General features: G+C 51.4%; 2 protein-coding genes across 2 annotated transcripts in view; one reads left to right on the plus strand and one right to left on the minus strand.

Moving 5' to 3' along the window:
* Positions 1–924: 924 nt before the first annotated feature.
* On the plus strand, positions 925–14213 carry LOC125633024 (zinc finger protein 92 homolog). Its single transcript, XM_048842149.2, has 3 exons — positions 925–1079; positions 3060–3186; positions 5348–14213. Exons 1-3 carry the CDS (start codon positions 1056–1058, stop codon positions 5431–5433), a joined length of 237 nt encoding a protein of 78 aa, XP_048698106.2. The 5' UTR covers positions 925–1055; the 3' UTR covers positions 5434–14213.
* A 666-nt stretch (positions 14214–14879) lies between these two features.
* The window catches only part of LOC125633035 (uncharacterized), a 47563-nt gene continuing 40050 nt past the window's right edge, over positions 14880–22392 (minus strand). Inside the window, exon 4 of the mRNA XM_075124715.1 lies at positions 14880–21859. Coding sequence (XP_074980816.1) covers positions 20780–21859 — 1080 coding nt within the window. The 3' untranslated portion in view covers positions 14880–20779. The remainder of the gene's footprint in view (positions 21860–22392) is intronic.

Consider the following 22392-nt stretch of genomic DNA (forward strand, 5'->3'; position numbering starts at 1 on the left):
ACTTAACTTGCATGTGACCAGCCAGAGTGAGATAAATGTCTCTTCCCCCCGCTTGACAGGAGTTTGTGGATCACCTGTCAGTGACTTGCCTTAACTCACTGCCCCAGAGAGCAGAGTTTTTAGCATAAAACAGAACTCTTCACCTATTTTCCGTACATCTCGCAATGATTTTGATAATCCGTGTGACACAGGCTTTCATTGGAGACCCTACATACCATTAATGGGCAGGCTACCACAAACATACCAGACCCAGGGGATCCTTGCAACCCGTATGTACCGCTGTGCCAAGAGGGCCTTGGGTCACGGAGCTGGCTATTCCTTCATGAAGCGGTTGTCCTGGAGTTCTCCTACAGTCGGATGCAGGCGGGAGAAGTGAGAACGGATCAATCATTCCAGAGACTCCAGTGAAATTTTGCTCTTGCTTTGACACCGCTATAAATCCGGAGTGACTCCACTGGGAGCCGAGCAGAATATAGACAGCGCCGCACGTTGCACACGAGGTATCAGAGTTTGGCTCGGCGGCCCCTCCGCCCTGTGCCATGTTAACAAAGTCCAGGGCTGAAAAAGCCCTTCGCCCGTCCTGGTTAGCATCATCACCGTGCACAAGGGAAACTGCCGCCGCTGACCGACCCCCAAACCAGCTCTTCGGGAAAGGAAGCGCGGACCCTTCCAGTGGCCACCTCCACCCCTCACCCCGGGCTGGGGCAAGCCGCTCACGGGAGGAACCAGCCCCCGGCCCCTCACATGCTTTAGGCGCGGGTGGTTTTTGGACCCAGAACCAACTCTTATGAATGGCTCCGCACACCCGGCCGGCCCAAGCCCGGGCCCGAACCCCACCCGGTCGAGGGGGGCCTGAAAGCGGCGGCGGCGGCAGGTAGGGGTGGCCTCTCCCGGCGCAGCCCGGCCGGTGGTTACGCACACGGGGCGCTAGGGGGTGCCCGCGAGCCCCGCAGGCGGCATCGCCCCGGCAAAGCGGGAGCGTGCGGGGAGCCCGGGGCTCCCGGGAGCCGGGCTCGGGAGCGGGGCGCCCGCTGGGCTGCAGCAGCGCCCGGGCGATGGCTGACGGGGCCCGCCCTCGGGTAGGAGCCGGGGGATGCTGCGGGTGGGTCCCAGCAGGGCGAGGGAGGGTCCCGGGGAAAGGGGCTGGGCCGGCAGCTGCCCGGGGCAGGTCCACCCCGCGGTTCCCCGGGATCAGGGGCGGAGTTTGCACGGCCCCGGCGGCCTCCTCTGGGGCTGGGGGGGGGGAGCAGCTTCCCCGGCTGCCGGGAACACGTGCCCCGCTGCCGCTCCCTCCTCTCCCTCGGGCGCTGGGGGGCGGCCCCCGGGCACGGGGTTGTGAACGGGGGATTCCGAGGGCTGCCCTCAGCTGGTCCCAGGCAGAGGCACCCCCCCCCACCGCGGCAGGGCAGGGGGTGGGTTCCCCCGGCCCCACTCCCGCAGGCTCTGAAGGCCCCGCGCCGCCCGGATCCTGCAATCAGGGGGGCCTCGCCCAGCACGGGGGCTCGCCCACGCGGCAGGATCGGGGCCCGAGATCGGAGCCAAGAGCCCGCCTAGGGCGCTCGTTCCATGCAGCGTGTCCCCGGGCCCCTGCAGGGGTAACGCTCAACCCTTCTGCGCTTCCCCCTCTGTTGGCTGGCCAGAGAGACAAGGTGGGTGAGGGCGTCTCCCTTACTGGAGCCGCTGGGCTCTCTCCCCAACAGAAGCGGCTCCAGTTAAAGATCTGACCTCCCCCACCTTGTCTCCCTAATCTTCTGGCACTGACAGGGCAGACATGCCAAACCCGTGAAAAAAACGCAGGATATTTGGGCTTGTTTTTGGCTTAATTGGCTTGTGAGTTGCTTGTTGGCTAGTTTTTTGCTTGTTTGGCTTGTAGCTAGTTGTGTCATTGTTTTCGATCGGTTCCCAGCAAGCAAGGGCAAGCGGGGAGAGAGTCAGGGGCGCGCAGCGGGCCCAGCACGGACCCAGACTGCAGGCCGGGGGGATCCAGTCACATAGCGTGTTGGGGTTCTTAGGGATTGGCTTGTTCTGGCCTTGTTTTGAAGTGGGATTAGCTTGATTTTTTTGGCTTATTGTGGAAGTCGGGGTGCTTATTTACCGCATGAAAATTGGCAACTGTGTAACGGGGCTACAGCACTTCATAGCCTGCAGCCGGCTGCTCGTGTTCTAAAATGCAGGGACGCTGGTGCTGTAAACACTGGGCCTCCCTCACCCAACCCTTAAAAGACAAAAATAAACGTCAGTATCACCCCAACATGTTCCAAAAAAAGGATCGAGTTCAGGGCTGCGAAGAGCAGGGAAAAGATGCGAGGGTCTTGGGCCTCATTGAAAGCCCACTGGAGTCCTAGAAAGACTTGCATTGACTTCAGTAGGCTTTGGACCAAGCCCGCTGTGAGACAGAACATGCAGACGTGTTTCAGCGAGAAGCCGTAATCTCCGATTAGGTGTGGAGATTCTATATGCGCAGTTTATAGAGGAGATGGATTCAATGCACTGTAAGGAATAACCCACTAATTGGGGCTCCGAAGGGCTGGGTGCAGAACTATCTACTCAACAGACAAAACCTCTGGATAGTAAAGTGCCTCCAACCAATCAGGACTTTACTTTTCTCTCATGCAAGCTCCTATGTCACTGACCGGACGTTGCTCTGGAGGTTCTGATTGGTCAGAAGGGGCCTGTAGCAAGTGATTGGCCAATGCACTGTGTGAGACTAAGAGCTCCAGATGTCCAGGAAGAGTGGAGGAGAGGCCTGTGTGTGTAGAGATGGAGCAATGAGGAAACCATGTAGCAGCAGTAAAGTTCAGACTACAACTTCTAAGCTCCTTTGGGGCTTTTTATCTCTTTGTTGAGGTGCTCAGATGCCACCGGATAAATTAGAGAGCACTGACTCTGTACAAAACCCAGTTCCTATTCCTGGGAGTTTACAAGTGTCCAGAAATGAGACTGCATATATGAACCATCCAGAGCAGAATATAAAGACGCTCTACAAACACTTCCCTCTGCCTGGCTGAGTCTCAGGGCATCAGCAGTAGGTGCTGAGCGCATGTTCCTCTTGATTTCAGGTGCCTGTGATATTTGAGGACGTCACTGTCTATTTGACCCTTGAGGAGTGGGAGGAATTGACAGAATGGCAGAAGGCGCTGTACCAGGAGGTGATGAGGGAGAATTACAATCATCTGATTTCACTAGGTAAAGATCAGTTTTCTTTGTTTTTGACTGCGTGTTGGAGCTTTGACATTCCTGGATGGGATCAGAGATTGAGACGAATATCCGAGCCCCAGCTTTCCTGGTACATAAAAAGCCATAGAGCTTTTGCAAATGAACATTGAAGTGCTGAGTCCTGGCCCCGCTACGAGTGATGCTGCTCAGATGCGGGTGTGGATTGCTATCGCTGTGGAGAGCCTCTTGCTCCAGGGGTGGGGAATAGGGGAATAGAGCATAGGCTGGAAGGAGAACCTTGCAGACAGGTGTGTCATCCTGTCTTTGTGAACAGGGTATCCAGTTCCCAGATCTGCTCTTGTGTCCCTGCACAATCCGGAGGAAGGGCCATCGCTCTGGGAGCATCAGGATTTGGAAGAAATAGAATTACCGGCGAGGGAGTAGGAACTTTAATAGCTTCCTGGCCATAGAAACAGTGAACAGATTGCTACCACCGGAGACAACAGCAGCCATCAGAGAGGAGTGCTCGTGCTGGGCTATATTGGGAAAGTGATCCAGGCCGTTATCAATCCCAGAGGCCCATGGGAGAGTTTACTGTTTAGTGAAAAGAATGAATTTTTGTTTCGGGGAGATTAATTGGAGGATGAGATCCAATGGATTGTGGAGCTGGAGTAGAGGATTCAAGGAATGTTAGAGCACACGCAGAATGGGCTGAGATCAGAGTATCCGGGAAAACTCACTGAGGGGTCCATGCAGGAGTGAGTCCTGTTCAGATAACAGGTTTCACAGCAAGTGTTCTCCTGAAGCCTGCTTCAGAGAAGCCCTTAGCTACATGGACCTTCAAACTTAATTCAATACCACACACTGTTTGGAAAATTGTTCTAAGGTACAGCCACATTTGTCATCCTATCTCACCTTACTCCAAAGATTTCTCCCCACGAAGCCAGGCAGGACTCTGGGGAAGTCTCCTTTCTGTGAGCAGCCTGTCTGCAGGACACACAGCTCACACGGCTTCCACCTTCCTGGGTCGGACCTCGGAGCATTCAGCATCCTCTGCCCCTCCGTGCGCTTCCCCCAGCGAGTCCGCTCAGGCGGGGCTCCTGGGGAAGCCAGAGGGTCCTGCCCCTCAACTTCACAGTCAGACGTGACTCACAGCCAGCCGGAAACACAGAAGGTTTACTAGACGACAGGAACATGGTCTAACACAGAGCTTGTAGGTGCAGAAAACAGGACCCCTCAGCCGGGTCCATTTTGGGGGGCAGTGAGCCAGACAACCATGTCTGCACTTCACTCCATGTCCCCAGCCAGCCCCAAACTGAAACTCTCTCCAGCCCCTCCTCCTCTGGGCTTTGTCCTTTTCCTGGGCCAGGAGGGCACCTGATCCCTTTGTTCTCCAACCCTTTAGCTCTCACCTTGCAGGGGGGAAGGGCCCAGGCCATCAGTTGCCAGGAAACAGGGTGTCGGCCATTCTCTGTGTCCAGACCCCTGCACACCCCTGCCCTCTAGGGCTCTGCAATGATCATTCACCCTTATCCAACCACCTAGATACTTAAGAGCTGCCTAGGGGAAACTGAGGCACCCCCACAATATTCAGAGGAAACATTAAGAACAGTCCCTCTTTGTCACATCTCTCCCCCCTTTGAGACCGAACTGAGTGAGGTCACTTTAGCCAGTGACCTGGGGAAGTTCGAACCCACCAACATTCCTATGGATGCCCCAGCATCTCTCCCATTCCTTGGTGGGAGTTACACCAGGCCCTTCCAGTTTCACGCCCTGCCTTAGGTCGGGGGTGGTCGATAGCACTCGCATGCCGCATGTGGGAAGGTTTATGTGGCCCGTGCCCTTTTGCCACCCCAAAACCCCCGGGGGTCAAACTGGGATCGGGTCTTCTCCCAGCGCTCCAGTCTGGAGAGCTGCAATTTGGGCTCTCTGGGTTAAGAGCCCCCATCTTGACCTGGGCCACATAGTCCCACTGGTTTCAGTGGGAGTGCTTAATGCAAGAATGGCAGAATCAGCCCCATAATTGGGCCAGGCTCACACTTGCTATCCACGGTATATTGAGCTGCAGGCATAGCAGACCTGCGTGTCAAGGGATGAAATGTCTTGGGAGCAAGTGTTAGGTGGTAACAAATTTGGTCTTTGCAACCAACACATGTGGATGCCCAGAATACTTTTTTCTTTTTCATTCCAGCAGCTGATTTCAGGCTCCTAAAGAAGGAGGATGAGGATGATAGGGAAAATGCTGAGAACCTGGGACAACTCGAGACACCACTCTGAGACTCTGAAAAGGAATATCATTCGCTTTTTTCTATCCAGGGAGTAAACCGCACTGGTCAGGGCAGCCTTGCTGTGGGGAGGAGAAACAAACTAAATCAAGCCCACCTGAAAGGAAAGCATGTTGAAACCGCAAATCCACAGCAGCTCAGCCCAGATGAGAAACCTCACAAATGTAGCGAATGTGGGAAAAGCTTCCAGAAGCGTGGGAATCTGAAACGCCACTTTCAGACGCACACCGGGGAGAGACCCTACCCCTGCCCGGAGTGTGGAAAGAGCTTCCGCCAAAAGCACCATCTGGTAACGCACCAGAGAACCCATTCAGGGGTGGCGCCGTATAACTGCCCCCAGTGTGGGAGGAGCTTCAGCTCGTCTGCCCGCTTTAAAACACCCCAGAGCACCCACCGGGGGGAGAGGGCGTTTCCTTGCAGCGAGGGCAGGGAAAGCTTCCAGAAGGGGGAGAACCTGAAACGTCACTATAAGACTCACACGGGAGAGAGACCTTACTGGTGCACCCAGTGTGGAAAGGGCTTCATTCAGAAGCATCCTCTCCTCCTGCACCAGAGAACCCACCATGGGGACAGAGCACATGTGGCTGAGGGATATGCACCCATCTTCCCCCAGGGTGAGCGTCTGCAATGTCCCCTGGAAACTCACCTGTGCGCGGAAGAGCTGAGTGGGAAGCTCCCATTCCGGGTGGTCATGGTCGACAACTTTCCTTTTCCTGGCAATGAGGCACTGGGGTAATAGCCCATACGGAAGGAGATGGCAGGTGAACATCTCAATCATTGGGAACTGAATCCAGGAAAATCTTTTGTTGATATTCACTCACCCAAAAGATATTGGAGACGCTCCCAATTTTCGTGAACGTCTAACGAGCCACAAGAAATCCAGGGTAACCATTTACCCCTTCTAAATATGGGAAGACGCACAAATACATATCTGGGGGAGAACTCCTCCTCAAAGTGGGCTGCCTTCTGGACTTAGGAGTGGAAGGAACTCTTTCAGGTGTATGAACTTCTGATCAGCCAGGGAAGGCTGTCTGCTTGTTTCTGAAAGTCACTCTCTATGAACAGTTCAGCACAAGGGAGCCCACACAGGAGAGAGGCCAAATCAATGGACCAATTGGGTGTATGACTGGAAATCACTGAGCAGAGTAATAACCAAAGGGAGGAGAAAAAAATGTCTAGTGTGGTAAAGGGGGACTCACTAGAGACAACAGGCTGAAACGGAGCAATGGTAAATGTAGGCTGAATAACAGTTTCCGAAAGGGAGACCTACTTGTCTGTGACACAGTCTCCCAGAGGAAGCTGTGGAAGCCCCAAAGCTGGGACCTTTTGAAAGAAAATTGAGCAAAGCCTGGGGGAGCTTTGCTGCCAGGGAAAAGGGGAGGAGTGGTTGGGGTGGCTGAATCTCTCTCGTCTTCAGCTGCAAAATCAAGTTACCATCCGCAGCAGAGCAGTGAAGGGAGAAACCAGGATTCAGGTACAACAGCCGGAAATGAAAACCAAACCCAGCCCACCTCCTGTTAGAGAGGGTGCCCAGGTAAGGCCAGATCCTCAGCTGGTGTGAACCGGTGGATCAACAGTGGCCTCAAAGGAGCTATGCGAGTTTACACCAGCTGAGGATCGGGCTGTCCTTCAAAGCGGTGCCCAGAGGAAGGACGTGAGTTTGACAACGCGCCAAGTAATCGCCCTGCAAATTTCAGGAGTGCTCCTGAGAATGAGTCCTCCTCAAATCTATAGGCCAAAGGCATCCCTGATGTAAATCTCCTGACTTCAGTGGCAATGCACCAGTGATTTGTTTGGCCCTGAGGTTCATACCATAGACAGGAGGTGACTAGTTGCTAGTGTTTGTGTACATTCTGCTACTTAAAGAGGCGGGTTGGCCGGGGTGTCGCAGACATGCCAACCAGTCGTCCCGCCAAACTTCTTGGGTGCAGGACATCCCCTGTGCTTTGTTTCAAGGCAATGAAACTTTGGTACGTTTCTAATTGATCTGGAGACAAGACCCGACCAGGGGGTACAGACGGGTTTTGTTTCTTTCATAGCACCCATCATGGAGCACCCTAAAGGGTCAAGTGGAAACACACCCAGTAACCCCAGATAGGCTGAAGAAAGCTCCTTGTCCCAGCAGGTGCAGAGGGAGCCTCATGGAACAGGATCTCTCGGTCCTGAGGGCCTGTTACAAGAGGCAGCCCCTGCGATGCTGAGCTCGTGGGATGAAGCTGGGAGGCGGGCAGACACCACGTGAAGAAGAGCCATATAAAGATGGGGGGCTGGGCTCCTCATGGCGCTGAGCATTCTGCCCACCCGCCGGTGCCAGGGAGAGCATGCAGGACCGCCTGGGAGGGGCTCAGCGCCCAGCACCCTGGATTTCTTTTCCAGAAGATGCACAAGTCGGGTGCAAGTGAGAGGTCAGCTCTGACCACCAGCAGGGGAGGTGGGCAGAAGAGAGAGCAGGCATTGGAGGATCCCTGACCTCCACAGGTGCAGTGCAAGCCTGGAACGTGTGGGAGAGGGCCAATAAATAGACTGCCCTCAACAGGAGTTGTGGCTGAATTTTGTCCAGCACGTCTAAAAGTGAGAGAATTGCGGGGGAAATTCAGCCCACGCAGATGGCCTATGCACCACTCAAATCCCACTTCAGCCAGCGGGAGCAGAGGCGAGTTCCCCCCGAGGTTCTGCCTGCGCTAGGAGCCAGGGCTGGGGTGCCCCGGCGTGCGCGAGCGCTCAGCGAGCGAGCACAGGTATCACTAGCTGGGTGGCTGCAGCAGCCCGGGTGGCACGACTGAGTCGGGCCGGTCACAAACGCGCCTGAAAGCAGCGGGCCTGTGTTCTGCAGGGCTCAGCCGCGTCCCCGCTACCCGTGGCTATTGATACGTGTGCAAGCTTGGTGCGAGCAAGCACGAGTGTGCATGCACAAGCAGGAGACTCGTGCCCCTCGCTCATAGAGTAGACCTAGCTTCAGCGAGCAGAGCTCCCAGAATGTTGTAGCCACAGAGGCAGGTATGTTGTGAGCAATGGCTTAGGAGCCCTGAGCTGCTGCGTTCTGAGGCTGACTCCCTTGGGGGCTTTGGGGAGATCGCTTACTATTTCCTGATCGGTCAGTCGCAGAGCTGATAGCAGGTTCCCACCTCCTGCGGGGGTTGGGGGTTAGGAGGGTTATCTAGCACTTGAGCGCAAAGTGCATTTGAGCTAGGTATTCTTGGCTCGTTCCGCCCTGAGGAAGTTGGCGGTGGACCGGAAGAGCAATCCGCGTAGCTGAGGTGGCTTGACGCTTTGGGTGGTATCCGTGTTCTGTCAGAATGGGCTGACACCGAACCGAAACAAAAGGGGGGAATCCTAGAGTAACCCTCAGCTGACTGCTCTCCACGTGGCCTTTCTGTGGTGGGGGCTGGGGGGTTCTGAATCAGGTTTGCTGGGTCTGGCTTCTTGGGTCTGTTCTGCGCTCCTTGGGAGCTCAGCTGTGTCGACTCTCCTTGGCCCCCTTAACTCAGCCTCCCCCCGGCCCCCCATTGGTGGCAGCACAAGTAGTCGCTGTACTTGTGGGGACAGTGTGTCTAGGGGTCCGAGTCGAGGACTGAAGATTCAGAGACTGACTTTTGATAAATACGGTTTTACGGGGATACTGGGGCGTGGGACAAAAAGCAAAAAACCCGTGGGGCTAAGTGACCCTCACCTAAATGAAAGAGGGCTCTGACTGGCTCAAGGCACAGGGGAAATGCAGGTCATAGGTCTGAGTCCATCAGGGGCCCAGGAGAGCTTCCACTGGGGTCTGTCGCTCTGATCAAAATGATGGTGAAACTCCAGGGAGTTGCTGTGCATCACCTGTGCCACTGTACCCCCCCCCCCGTGCCAACCACTCTACTAATCCCATGACTGCGCCCCTCTGGCCCGCTAGGGCAGTTAAACTCAGCAGGGTGGTACGTGCTGTCTGGCCTGACTTTCCCTCTGAAAGGGGCTGAGGGTAGGGTCTTTTCTGGCCAGGGACCTCACTCGGGGAACTCCTTCCCCAGGATATCTGCCAGAGCCCCTCGGCGCTTTGCTGTCAAGTCTTTACTATGAGGGTCAGTCCAGTCTGGACATTCTGGACTGCCATTTTTTCCACAAGGAAGGAAAGAGGGACTTGGAGTGGGGGTCAGGACGCCCCAGGTATTTGTGTGTGGGACCCTGGCCAGCCGCTTAATCTCTTTGTGCTCCACTTTCCCCAGCTGCAGCCAGAGTAAAACTCAGCTGCTTGAAAGCAGGGTAGTGAGACTTAATGAAGCATTTTGAAATGTTTGGACAAAAAGCACTTGGGAATGGGAAAGCTCCGGGGCCTGTTTTATTTTCTACTTTGTCAAAAGAACCAGACACTGGACCTAGAACTTGGCAATGAACAATAACATCAAGTAGCCCTTTCCCCCAGGCAGTGGTTTTTTACACTCCTGCTTCATCCAAGGGATTGGACAGCTCCACGAGTATTTCGAAAACCAAATCTTCAGCCCCCTGATAAATGCTTCCATTTCCCACCCGGCTCTTCTCTGTCCTTGTGCAGCTGAGATGCTGCTTTCCCAGGTTTATCGCGAATCGCTCTAAGGAGGGGCGCAGGGTAAGGACTTGTCTCCATGGCAAAGTTGACAGGCAGAGCTATAGTGGTGTAATACCCGTGTAATCCAGCTCCCGGTGAGAATCACATGGCCATGGACAGTTACTCTATCCTGGGTGTATTGTATCCTCCCCGAGAGACAGGCGAGGGGCCTGTACTTTTTTTTTTCTTCTTCTTGTGCTTCGGCAACACTTGTATCATGACTCGTCGTGCCAATTGAGTTTCAGTGGATTGATCGTACGCAGCAGGTGCTGCTGTGCAAGGCTGAAGCCTGGGGCTAGTGAGGAGAGAACATTTGCACCAGGAGGGGTAGAAATGCTCAACCAGGCAGGCCACGATGAACTTACAGCAACATCTCCCAACCTTTGGGGGGAGCTATCAGGTACCAGCGGCAGAATACCAGCCCCTGTCTGCTGCCTCCCATTCGCCTCCGACCTGCAAGGAAGTTGAGCTGCTCCTGGCCCCAGGCTCATGATCACAGTGCTGGGGGGTGGGCAGCAGTGTGGGTGCCAGGGCTCCTGCACAGAGGCACATCCCTAAGGAGAGGGGGTAGCGGGCCTCTGGTACCAGTAGCGCTCTGGTAGGCCCCAAACGTGTGGCTATCTCTGCAAAACTGGTGGTATAGATCACGTGACACTGAATATGCTAAGGGAATTTCTGGAGCTTTTTGCTTTTGACCGTCCATCCCCATTCAAGTCAATGAGTAAATGGGCAGCTCAAAGTTTAGGTTGAAGACAGCTTGTAACCAGTCTGCTGTAGGTCTTGCTGATACTGGTTTTACTTTGATTTTTTCACTGAAAGTTGGTTTCGACCTTACCCTGTATTCGACATACAGCAGGGAATCTGCTTTACGTTAAGCTTTCTGGAGGGGCGTGAGTACCAACCTCAAGGCAGACCATTAAAAACCCGGGCACAAACTCCAAGTTGGCTGTGAGTTCTATACTTAGGTTTCACCAACCAAGTATAAATTCCTCACGTACTGTAACAGTCTTACCATGGAGTTTCAAACAGTCCCCTTGGGTACTCTGGTCTGTCTTGCCACCCAAGCAAGCTTGCCTGTGTGAAAGATGGTCACTTACACCAAAAATCACAACAATATTCAGGTTATTCCTAGTCCCAAAGGACCAGTCACTTCACCCAGGTCAATTGCACTTTAGATCTCACACCGAAGACAAGGCTTGTAGCCAATCCTAGAGTAAACTACCTAGAGCTTTATTAAGTAAGGAAAAGAAATGGGCGTTATTTACACGGTTAAAGCAGGTAAACATGCACGCACAAATGAGTTCCGGTCCTAGGTTTCAGGAGGTGATAACGCTGCTGTAATATGGCAGTGCTAGACATTTTTTAGGGCTAACCCAGATAACACAGTCGGGGCTCCGTTCCTCATGCTTAGAAATTTTTGCCCTCCCCAATCTCAAGCAGCTGGGGGATCCCAAGTTCTCCTGGGTGGGGCTTTTTATTCCCTTCTCCCCAGAGTCCAAGCTGCTGGGATCATTCACACGCAGGTTTCCTCTTGGTGGGGGCGGGGGGGGGAGGAAAGCAATTAAAGTCAGTGTTCATATTTCACAATGACTCATTTGGTTTCAATGGGCCTCCGTGGTGGGCAGGACCGAGCATCACCTGTAGAACCCTGCAGCTGCCATCAGGTAATGCTGCTTTCCTGTGTGGTGACTGACCGTGGCAGAGGTTTACAATGCAAACATGATCACCGTAGGACACGGGCTGCTGCGCAGGGAGATCAATACCTGCAGCATCCGACAAGCGTTTCATAAAGTCTAAACACATTCTTAGAAGCTTAACATCTGCTTGAACAACAGTGACACACCAGGGAGCCAGCCTGGTTTCTAGCTTTGCACGGTCAGTGTTCAGCTGGGGCCTAGGGGCCTTGGCATGAGCTGGCACCGGGGCTGCCAGTGTCCCAGTTGGAGTCAACCTTTCTCTGTGGTGTGAAGAATACAGGGTGGCTTCCCCGGACTTACAGCACGGAGAGGGAGAGAACAGCTTGAATGGTAGGAGGGGAAACAGCACAATAAGGATAATGGCGTTCAACCTCGATGGAGCTACAATAAAGTGGGTGCATGACTGGTTGGAAAACCATCCCCCGAGAGTAGTCATCAGTGGTTCGCAGTCATGCTGGAAGGGCCATAGCGAGTGTGGTCCCGCAGGGATCAGTTCTGGGTCCGGTTCTGTTCAACATCTTCATCAGTGATTTAGATCACGGCATAGAGAGTACACTTATAAAGTTTGCAGATGATACCAAGCTGGGAGGGGTTGCGAGTGCTTTGGAGGATAGGATTAAAATTCAAAATGATCTGGAGAAATGCTCTGAAGTAAATAGGATGAAATTCAGTAAGGACAAATGCAAAGTCCTTCATGTAGGGAGGAACAGTCAGTTGCACACATACAGAATGGGAAATCACTGCCCAGGAAGGAGTACTGCAGAAAGGGATCTGGGGGTCATAGTGGATCACAAGCTAAATATGAGTTGCAAAAAAAGCAAACATTCTGGGATGTATTAGCAGGAGTGTTGCAAGCAAGACGTGAGAAGTAATTCTTTTGCTCTGCTCCATGCTGATTAGGCCTCAACTGGAGTACTGTGTCCAATTCTGGGCACCACATTGCAGGAAGGATGTGGACAAATTGGAGATAGTCCAGAGAAGAGCAACAAAAATGATTAAAGGTCTAGAAAACATGACCTATGAGGGAAGATTGAAAAATGTGGGTGTGTTTAGTCTGGAAAGGAGACGACTGAGGGGGGACATGATAACCGTTTTCAAGTACGTAAAGGGTTGTTACAAGAAAGAGGGAGAAGAATTGTTCTCCTTAACCTCTGAGGACAGGACAAGACGCAATGGGCTTAAATTGCAGCAAGGGCGATTTAGGTTGGACATTAGGAAAAACTTCCTACCTGTCAGGGTGGTTAGGCACTGGAATAAATTGCCTAGGGAGGTTGTGGAATCTCCCTCACTGGGGATTTTAAAGAACAGGTTGGACAAACACCTGGGTGTCAGGGATGGTCTAGATAATACTTAGTCCTGCTGTGAGTGCAAGGGACTGGAGTAGATGACCTCTCGAGTTCCCTTCCAGTCCTACGATTCTAGGGGGCAGGGGGAATAGCTCAGTGGTTTGAACATTGGTCTGCTAAACCCAGGGTTGTGAGTTCAATCCTTGAGGGGGCCATTTAGGGATCTGGGGCAAAAATTGGGGATTGGCCCTGCTTTGAGCAGGGGGTTGGACTAGATGACCTCCTGAGGTCCCTTCCAACCCTGATCTTCTATGATGACTCTATGGAGCGGGCAGCTGTGGTGCTCCCATCTCCTCCTGCTGCTGCTGAGGGCTGCAGCTGCTCCTCAGCTTCCACCACCTTTCAACTGCTTGCGGTCCGTAAGCTTTGTCTGGGCAGGGGGGACCTGGCTCCAAGGCACAGGGAGTAGTGACGACAGGGGGGGCATGGCCCAGGAGCACGGGCTGGAGCAGGTCAATCTGGGCCACTGTAGGGAGCCCCGGACCCGCCACCTGCCCTGGGCAGTATGCCCTTGCGGGTTGGGACATGGGCCGGGGGCTGCTCTCGCCCCCCCCCCACCTGCGCTTACCTCTGCTAAGGACTAACTCTATATCTGCATAACATCTCCTAGCAGTTCACAAATGTGTCTTATCCGCTGCTGATTCCCTGAATTGCACTTCCTTGTAATGAATTTTAAATATAGTTTTGCTCCTTCTAATTTACTTTTTAAAATGTTTTTATTACTCTTCGCGCTTCATCGTTTACCTTTGTCAACGTTGTGCAGATGGATACCATTGTGCTAGTTAATTTATAGCTTAATAGCAAATAATCATTGAAAAGGTAAGTGAATAGCTGCTAGTCATTTTAGCAATGACAGCTGCCTTTCTCATAGTGCACTTCCTAGAGTGTGCTGTGATTTTTCATTTGGAAATTTTAATTCAACATTTTTCTTTTTCTAGCACAAATGTATTCTGGTGGAGCGTGGGATTTCCAGTCTGACAGCTTTCCTGGCCTGGTGTCAAAACGTCTTCATTTTCATTTCATCTACCAATGGGGAGTGCCTTTCTCAACTCTTATTTTGCCTCTCAATCCAGCCCTTAGTGCTTTTTCACATGTGTCGAACCTGGTTCCCAAATATTCATTAAGGGCAGCATACTATCTCATATTAAATCCTTCTCAAAGGCAAAAATCTACTGTAATTTTTACTGTACATAAGAGTGGCCATACTGGTCAGACCAATGGTCTGTCTAGCTCAGTGTCCTGTCTTCTGATTGTGGCCAGTGCCATGTGTTTCAGAGGGAATGAACAGAACAGGGCAATTACTGAGTGATCCATCCCCTGTTCTCCAGTCCCAGCTTCTGGGAGTCAGAGGCTAGGGCCACCCAGAGCATTGAGTTGTATCCCTAACCATCTTGGCTAATAGCCATTGATGGTCCTTTCCTCCAGGAACTAATTAATTCTTTTTTGAACCCAGTTATAGTTTTGGCCTTTACAACATAATGAACACACATCTACAGCCCCCAGATTGCTTGACAACCACACAAATTCAAAAATCATGAGTTTACACCCCCAAGTCATGAAATTTTAAAAACAAATAAATGCTATGGGATTCTCTTTATGTGCCCTTTTGTTCCTGAGCCTTTCGGCTGCAGTAGGTCCAGATCCACAAAAGTAGGAGCCTAAACCCCTCATACTTTTGCTGTTACCTCTCCCGCACAATTCATATATCTAAGGCCATATCTACACTACAAACTTATGTTAACTCAAGTTATGTCAGCATACAGTTGCCAGTTAGTATTCAGAGTGGCAGCCATGTGAGTCTGTATCAGCAAAAACGAGGAGTCCTTGTGGCAACTTAGAGACTAACAAATTTATTTGGGCATAAGCTTTCGTGAGCTACAGGTCACTTTATCAGATGCATGGAGTGGAAAACACAGTAGGCAGGTATAAATATATAGCACATGAAAAGATGGGAGTTGCCTTACCAAGTGGGAGGTCAGTGCTAACGAGGCCAATTCAATTAGGGTGCATGTGACCCATTCTTAACAGTTAACAAGAATGTGTGAGTGTCAACAAAGGGGAAATTATTTTTTTGAAGTGACCCAGTGACTCCCAGTCTTTATTCAGGCCTAATTTGATGGTGTCCAGTTTGCAATTTAATTCCAGTTCAGCTGTTTCTCGTTGAAGTCTGGTTTTGAAGTTTTTTTGTTGAAGAACGGCCACTTTTAAGTCTGTTATTGAGTGTCCAGGGAGACTGAAGTGCTCTCCTACTTGACTCCCTGTGTCAGCGGTGAGCGTACGCACCAGGAGCGCTTGTTTTGATTCAGAGTGCGGTGCATCGTGGGTACATATCTCACTGTGCAACTCGCCCCCGTCCACTGCACTGTATTTTGGGAACACATGCTGGGGCCCAAATGGGTCACACAGAGGTGATTGGGAGCATGGGATCAACTTCCCATAACGCAGTGTTCACCATCCCGTAACTTTATGCGTATCCCCAAATTTTGTACCTTTTTTCCTAAATTCCACAAACCTGCATGGCCCTCCTCACAGGGGCACCACTTCAGATTTTGCCGGGGGCGGGGGGGTGGTGTCTCACAACTTTAACCATGATTCCAAGGGCTACTTAGGCACCTGAAAACTGTACGTTTTTTTGCAGATCATAATTAGAAATTAGCTGACAGGAGCCCTGCATCTAATTCCTATATAAAGAAAGAAAATATATATACAAACACCAATTAAAGCCACATTTTAAGTTTATATGTAAGTTTAAAACAATCAGGAGATAATACAGCAAGATATTCCCAATCGCAAACCTTGAGGTGTCAATTTTGGAGCCTTAACACAGGTCTCAGAAACACACGTTTGTTACTTTGTACACTATCGATAGTAGAGATAAATAAAAATAAATAAAATTTGCTTAAAATCTGCTTACTTTCTCTAACAGACTCACTCTGTGTTACTGCCATTATCTCCTCTATTTTAGTCAATTGTTTCTCACTCCACTATAAACATATTTACATAATTTTAACATGTGGTTAAGTTTCTCTTTTATTAACAGAAATTTATTTTTTGGATAAATTCAGCATTTACATTTACCGAGCACAATCATGTATGTGACTCACTAACATTTGACTCTGTCCTTACTATTAGTAGCGGACTTGGTACCGCATTTATTTTCATACGTATTAAATTATTTTACAGATATAATAAAAATACAATTTGAAAATAAGCGACCTTCATCTGCCCAGTGTCTGAAATTCTGTGTTCAGCTTTTTTTTTAAACTGGCATTGCTAAGGTGAGTACAAGCTAAATTTACATTCTCGACGGATACTGTTATTTGACTGTACCGCTTCAAATAATAAATGACAAAGCACAATATGTAACCATGATAATTACTCCAGCCAGGACAAGCTAGGCATTTTAGCACTCACTACTCAAAGAATTAAACTTAAGCATAAGAGAGAAATAAAATTAGGAAATGCACAGACCAGTCCAAAAACTAAAATAACAGCACTGTGATCCTTAACGAACTCTGACAGATAAAAGGACAGAGAATATATGTGCCTTGCGCATTTCAACAGGAAGTACCAAGAAGTAACAACAATACAAGGGTGTGAGGGCGAGAGAAATGGTGTGTGTTGCAGGGAGTGTGTGTGTGTGAGAGAGAGAGAGAGAGGGAGGGAGGGAGGGAGGGAGAAAGTGTGTGTGTTGGGGGAGTGCGTACGGGAGACTGTCTGAGAGGGAGACTGTGTGTGGTGTGAGTGTGTCTTTAACTCAAGCCCTCAGGAGCCCGAGTGCTTGTTCAGTACAGAAGCAGCTGCAGCTCCCACTCCTGAGCCAGAGGCCCCCTTCAGCCTCCCCGCTCAGCAGAGACCGACCTGGGAATGCCCACTTCTAGCATTGGGCAAGCTCCCCCAGTGCCACACTAGCCATGGATCAGCTTCTCACAGAAGGGGAGACTGCCCTGGCGGCGGGAGCTGGGTGGCCAGAGATGGTGGCAGCTGCTGGCTGGGCGCCCAGCTCTGGGAGGGGTGGCTCTGGGAGGGCTAAGGCAAATTTTGGGTTGACACTAGCCCCCCCCAGTGCTGTCCCTGTATATAGAACAGAACTGCCTTGATGGCAGGGTTGTTGTAGCCGTGTTGGTCCCAGGAGATTAGAGAGACAAGGTGGGGGAGGTAATATCTTTTGTTGGACCAGCTGCTATTGGGGAGACAAGCTTTCCAGCCACGCACAGCTCTTCAATTCTTAGCTGTCTGGCAGGTGCTTTCGGAGGGCGGTGGGAGCTGATTTTGACCTACCAACTGTGGGCACATTTTGATCCTCAAAGGGAAATGCATTTCGAGGCTTTCCACTCAGCAACGTCAGGCTGCAGCCTCGTGGTGGAACAAAACCAAATGCCCAGCAAAGAAAGCGAGAGAAGCTTAATAGTAGTAAATATTTAGCTCCTCTACAGCTGCCTGGTCCAAGTTCACGTTCATCCTCTTGCCTCCAGTTAGAACAGCTGAACTTGTTTCATTATCAGAGCTCTTTAACACTTGACCTCTTCCCAGGCATCGGACAAACTTTATCCCCCACAGAAGCCTCTGCACTAAGTCAGCGCGAGAGTCCCTATTTCAGAGGTGAAACGGAGCGAGAAGGGAAGTGACTTGCCCAGTCACAGAGGGACACAGCAGCAGAGCTGCAGAAACAGCCTTTTCCAGGCGAGCTTTATACCCGGACCTGGCTCCCCTTCACTGTGAGACACCCGGATATCAGTCATAGCATTGCTGTATCTAATGAGCAGCCACTGAGCAGATCAGAAGAACACACTGTAACCCTTGGAAACGAGGCTGGCACCAGGGAAATGGTTAATATTGGTGGATGAGTTGACAAAGTTGACCAAATGAAATTAATAGGCAGCAGGTTTAAAACAAATAAAAGGAAGTATTTCTTCATACAACCTGTGGAACTCCTTGCCAGAGGATGTTGTGATGTCCAAGACTATAACAGGGTTCAAAAAAGAACTAGATAAATTCATGGAGGATAGGTCCATCAATGGCTAGGATGGGCAGGATGGTGTCGCTAGCTTCTGTTTCCCAGAAGCTGGAAATGGGCGATGGGATGGATCACTTGATGATTACCTGGTCTGTTCATTCCCTCTGGGGCACCTGGCACTGGCCGCTGTCAGAGACAGGATACTGGGCTAGATGGACCTTTGGTCTGACCCAGTATGGCCATTCTTATGTTAAAGGCTGGGACTGCCATGCTGGAGCAGGGAATGGGAGGATTCCTGGCTGCTGGGAAATGCGGGTGGGAGTCTCAGCAAAACCTCCCTCCCTAGTAGGATTCCACCCTCCTGTCTTGCCCTGAACCACCGTCCTGCCGCCCGATCCTGAGCGTGTCTTCAGGCTGGGACCCAGCAGGAGGTGGCTCCCTTGGGCCGGCCAGGAAGCAATTGGCTTTGCATGGAGAGACTCCGTGTAGGGAGATGGGGTCAGCAAGGTGTTTGGGTGCTAGGGGGAGTTGGGGTGATTTTTCTCAGCTGGGGAAGAGAGGCACCAAGTGTACTCATCTCCCGTGCCTCCCTGCAGAACACAGAGGAGCGGCCCCCACAGCCATAGGTAAGTTACACTGCTCAATACAAGAAGGGCCAAGTGTCTGCATCTTCAGGGGCTTGTGGGCATGGATGCCCCCAGCATCTCTACGATCTTTACCAGTCAACATGGTACCCTACAAAATAATAACACAATCCCTTCACTCTGCAGGGTTCAAAAAAGAACTAGATAAATTCCTGGAGGATAGGTCCATCAACAGCTATTAGCCAGGATGGGCAGAGATGGTGTCCCTAGCCTCTGTTTGCCAGAAGCTGGGAATGGGCAACAAGGAATGGATCACTTGGTGATTATCTGTTCTGTTCATTCCCTCTGGGGCACCTGACACTGGCCACTGTCAGAAGACAGGATACTGGGCTAGATGGATACTTTGGTCTGACTCAGTGTGTCCGTTCTTATTCACGTCGGTGGTCTGATCTCACTTCCCCTGAGCTGTTGCTGGGAGCAACTCTTTGTCTCTGTAGCTCTCCCATTTCGCTCTAGGACATTTTGTTTTACAGCCAGAGACCAGAGCATCCCTAGGACCCCAGCCAGCTGAATATTACAGACGGGCTGTTTTCCATGCAACTGCTTAGCACACAGCTTGTTCCGAGAGCAGGTTCTCAACAGCTGCAATTGCCAACCCCATTGTGCTCTGCGGTTTGATTTTTCCTCCCCACTCTCCGTTCCAGCTGCTGACACATTCAGTTACTGATATTCAGCATCCCTGGCTTCTACCTGCAATCTGGGGAGCTCCCTAGCCTGACACTCTGACTTTGCATCCAGTGCAGTATTAGGCCTTGATTCGGTAGCCCTGCTATATGAGGTTTGGCAGGTGGAGGCTGCCTGTCCCACCCACTGCAAGGCCTGGCACTGTGGCTATTGCAGGGGTCTGTGTGGTACAGACAGTTACTCAGGGTTCTCCTCCTTCTGCACAAACCACACAGCTAAAGGTATAGTCGTGGATTTTAAGGCCACAAGGGACCCTTGTGATCATCTAGTCTGGCCTCCTGCACAGCCAGGCCACAGAACCCCACCCCGTAATTCCTGCACCAAGCCTGTATTTTGTGGTTGAAGCAGAGCATGTTTATTACAAAGCAGCCATTTCTTGTGGGAATTTTCAGGGGCTGTGCAAGATTTGACTTCGGAGGGAAACTTTCCCCACCTGGTTGCGTATGTATCTTTCCAAGCAATTCAAGTTACAGCACTCAGAAGAGCCAACATTTAAAGAGAAAGGAGTTCTCCGCCTTAACTTTAGCAGAGCCACAGGAGGCCAGAGCTGGGGCACTGCTATCATACAGTTACCCCGCTAAACCAAACAAGGAGCCATGGCCATGGTCCCCTCTAAAACAAAACACCTTTCCCTTACCCCAATCTGCGGTTCAGGGCTTTTCATTCCCCGATCTTTCTGGAATTAGGACAGTCCCCCTTGAGGTAGGGGATGTCCCACAGTCATTTCAAATCCCAAACATTTACATGCTCAGTTGCACCAGTTTGACAGAGGGTCTGATATTGATCCTCTTTAATTAAAAGGTCTAAAAAACCATGTGAACACTTTTCTCTCTCTTTAAACCAGGTTTACTTCATTTATGTTAAATTGGCCAGGAACAGATTTAATCTATGCTCAAATAAACTGAAGTAAGAGTGTCCACACAGGGGTTTGTTCTGACTTACCTAAATTGGTGTAAACTTGTGTGTAGACAACCCCTAAATCAAAAGTTCTGTCTCTGTAAAATGAGCAAACCAAACCAAACGATAGATAAGCTGCCCCTTCTTCTCAGAGACCCCTCCTGGCTCCCTCTGAGTCTCTCCTGCATTTGAGGGAAGGTAGATTCTTATATACCCCAACCCAGCCCTTTCTCAACAGGCCTATTACAGTCCTGGCCTCTCTGGAGCCTACAATTCCCGGACTGCCTTGCTCTGTGGGTCTGGTGAAAGAGGGTTTTCCAGCCCCGCCTGCCCCTTGGAATCCCGGCTCAGGCCCTGAACAGGGACAGCAGTAGGGAGATACTTCCCTGACCACACCCTGCCCTCGCAAGACCACTCCCTCTCCCTCCCCACATTCCTAACCTCACAGATACGTCTCCTCGAGACACTCCTGGAATGGAGCAGTGCTGGGCCTGGAGGGCTGGTACGTGTCTGGTGTGGGTCTGTCCACACCCACCTTCCATAAGCCCGAGGTTATGGCTTCATCCCCACATGGCTTTTCAGGTGCTTGGCCAGTTCGTTCTTCCGATGGTAGAGCCTCTGGCACTGGGGACACTGGTATGGCTTCTCTCCAGTGTGGACCCTCTGGTGCGTGGCGAGCTCCTTCTCACTCCGGAAACTTTTCCCACACTCGGCACATTCCGGTCGCTTTTTCGTGTGGATTCTCTGGTGTTTCCGGCGCTGCGAGACCCGGTTGAAGCTTTTCCCGCAGTGGCTGCAGTTGTAGGGTCTCTCCCCGGTGTGGGTCCTCTGATGATCGGTGAGTGTGCTCCTCGTGCTGAAGCTCTTCCCGCACTCCGCGCATGGGTAGGGTCGCTCCCCTGTGTGGATCCTCTGGTGCTTGACAAGCCCGTTCCGGCGGCGGAAGCTGCTCCCGCACTCGGTGCATTTGTAAGGCCTCTCGCCGGTGTGGATGCCCTGGTGGGAGGCCAGAGCCGACTTGTGCCGGAAGCGTTTGTCACAGTCGCTGCACTGATAAGGCCTCTCTCCCGAATGGATCCGCTGATGATATTTCAGGCGGGAATTGGTGGCGAAACCTTTCCCGCACAGGGCACAGGGGTACGGCCGCTCCCCGGTGTGGATTCTCTGGTGATACCTCAGTCCTGGCCGTGTGGTGAAGCATTTCCCACAGTCGGCACATAGGTACAGCCCTCCCTCCCCGGCATGACTTTTCTGGTGCGTCAGGAGCACCTTCCTCTGGATGAAACTCTTCCCGCACTCCATGCATTTATGCGGCTTCTCTCCTGTGTGGGTTTTCTGGTGCTGGGTCAGGTAGACTCTCTGGCTGAACCTTTTCCCACATTCCGTGCATTTAAAGGGCCTCTCCCCCGTGTGGATGGTCTGGTGCGTGAGAAGGTTGGACTTCTGGCTGAAGCTCTTCCCGCACTCGGTGCACTCGTACGGTCGCTCTCCTGTGTGGATTCGCTGGTGTGACACGAGGTGCTGCATGCGGCTGAACCTCTTCCCACATTCGCTGCACTCGTAAGGTCTCTCTCCAGTGTGGATTCTCTTGTGCGTGCTCAGATTCTGCCTCCTGGTGAAGCTTTTCCCACACTCCGTACATTTCAGCAGCTTCTCTTTTGTGCCGCAGCTCTGGAGATCAGGGTCACTGGTGAGTTTGCTGGATCTTCTGGTTTGTTTGCACAAAACTTTCTCTTTGAACTTTTTTGATGAGGTCCCTTGAACATCTGGATTTCCATGACATTCTTCCAAGTCCGACTCCCTTTTAGTTTTCTTCCTGGACCAATTTGCCGATGGAAAATTACAGAGAAATTCTGCACAGATGATAGGCTTCATATTAGAAATCTGTATCATGATGAGGTGGGAATTACCTGTCTAACCACTGTGAAAGGTCAAGTTACAGACACTCTCAAGGTAAAATTCATACATATTCCATGCAGAACAACTGCATTAAAGGAACGTTATTTAGGTGGCAAAGCCAAGCATCAGAATGTTGGAAAATTCAGATTGACAGATGTCCTGTGCACTGAGTAAGGCCAGGGTCCTGTGCAAAACCAATATGTGATCATGTAATTAAAGATCTTAATGATACAAAAGGGGCTGAATTTAAGTTGCACGGGTAAACA

This window comes from Caretta caretta, chromosome 2 (assembly GCF_965140235.1).
Source record: "Caretta caretta isolate rCarCar2 chromosome 2, rCarCar1.hap1, whole genome shotgun sequence".
In the NCBI taxonomy this organism is placed as follows: Eukaryota; Metazoa; Chordata; order Testudines; family Cheloniidae; genus Caretta; species Caretta caretta.

Excerpts from the sequence above, each read along its gene's own strand:
- LOC125633024 (XM_048842149.2), top strand. The coding sequence starts at position 1,056 with ATGGCTGACGGGGCCCGCCCTCGG. Across the intron at positions 1,080-3,059 it reads CTGACGGGGCCCGCCCTCGG|GTGCCTGTGATATTTGAGGA; the intron begins GTAGGAGCCGGG and ends TCTTGATTTCAG. Across the intron at positions 3,187-5,347 it reads CAATCATCTGATTTCACTAG|CAGCTGATTTCAGGCTCCTA; the intron begins GTAAAGATCAGT and ends TTTTCATTCCAG.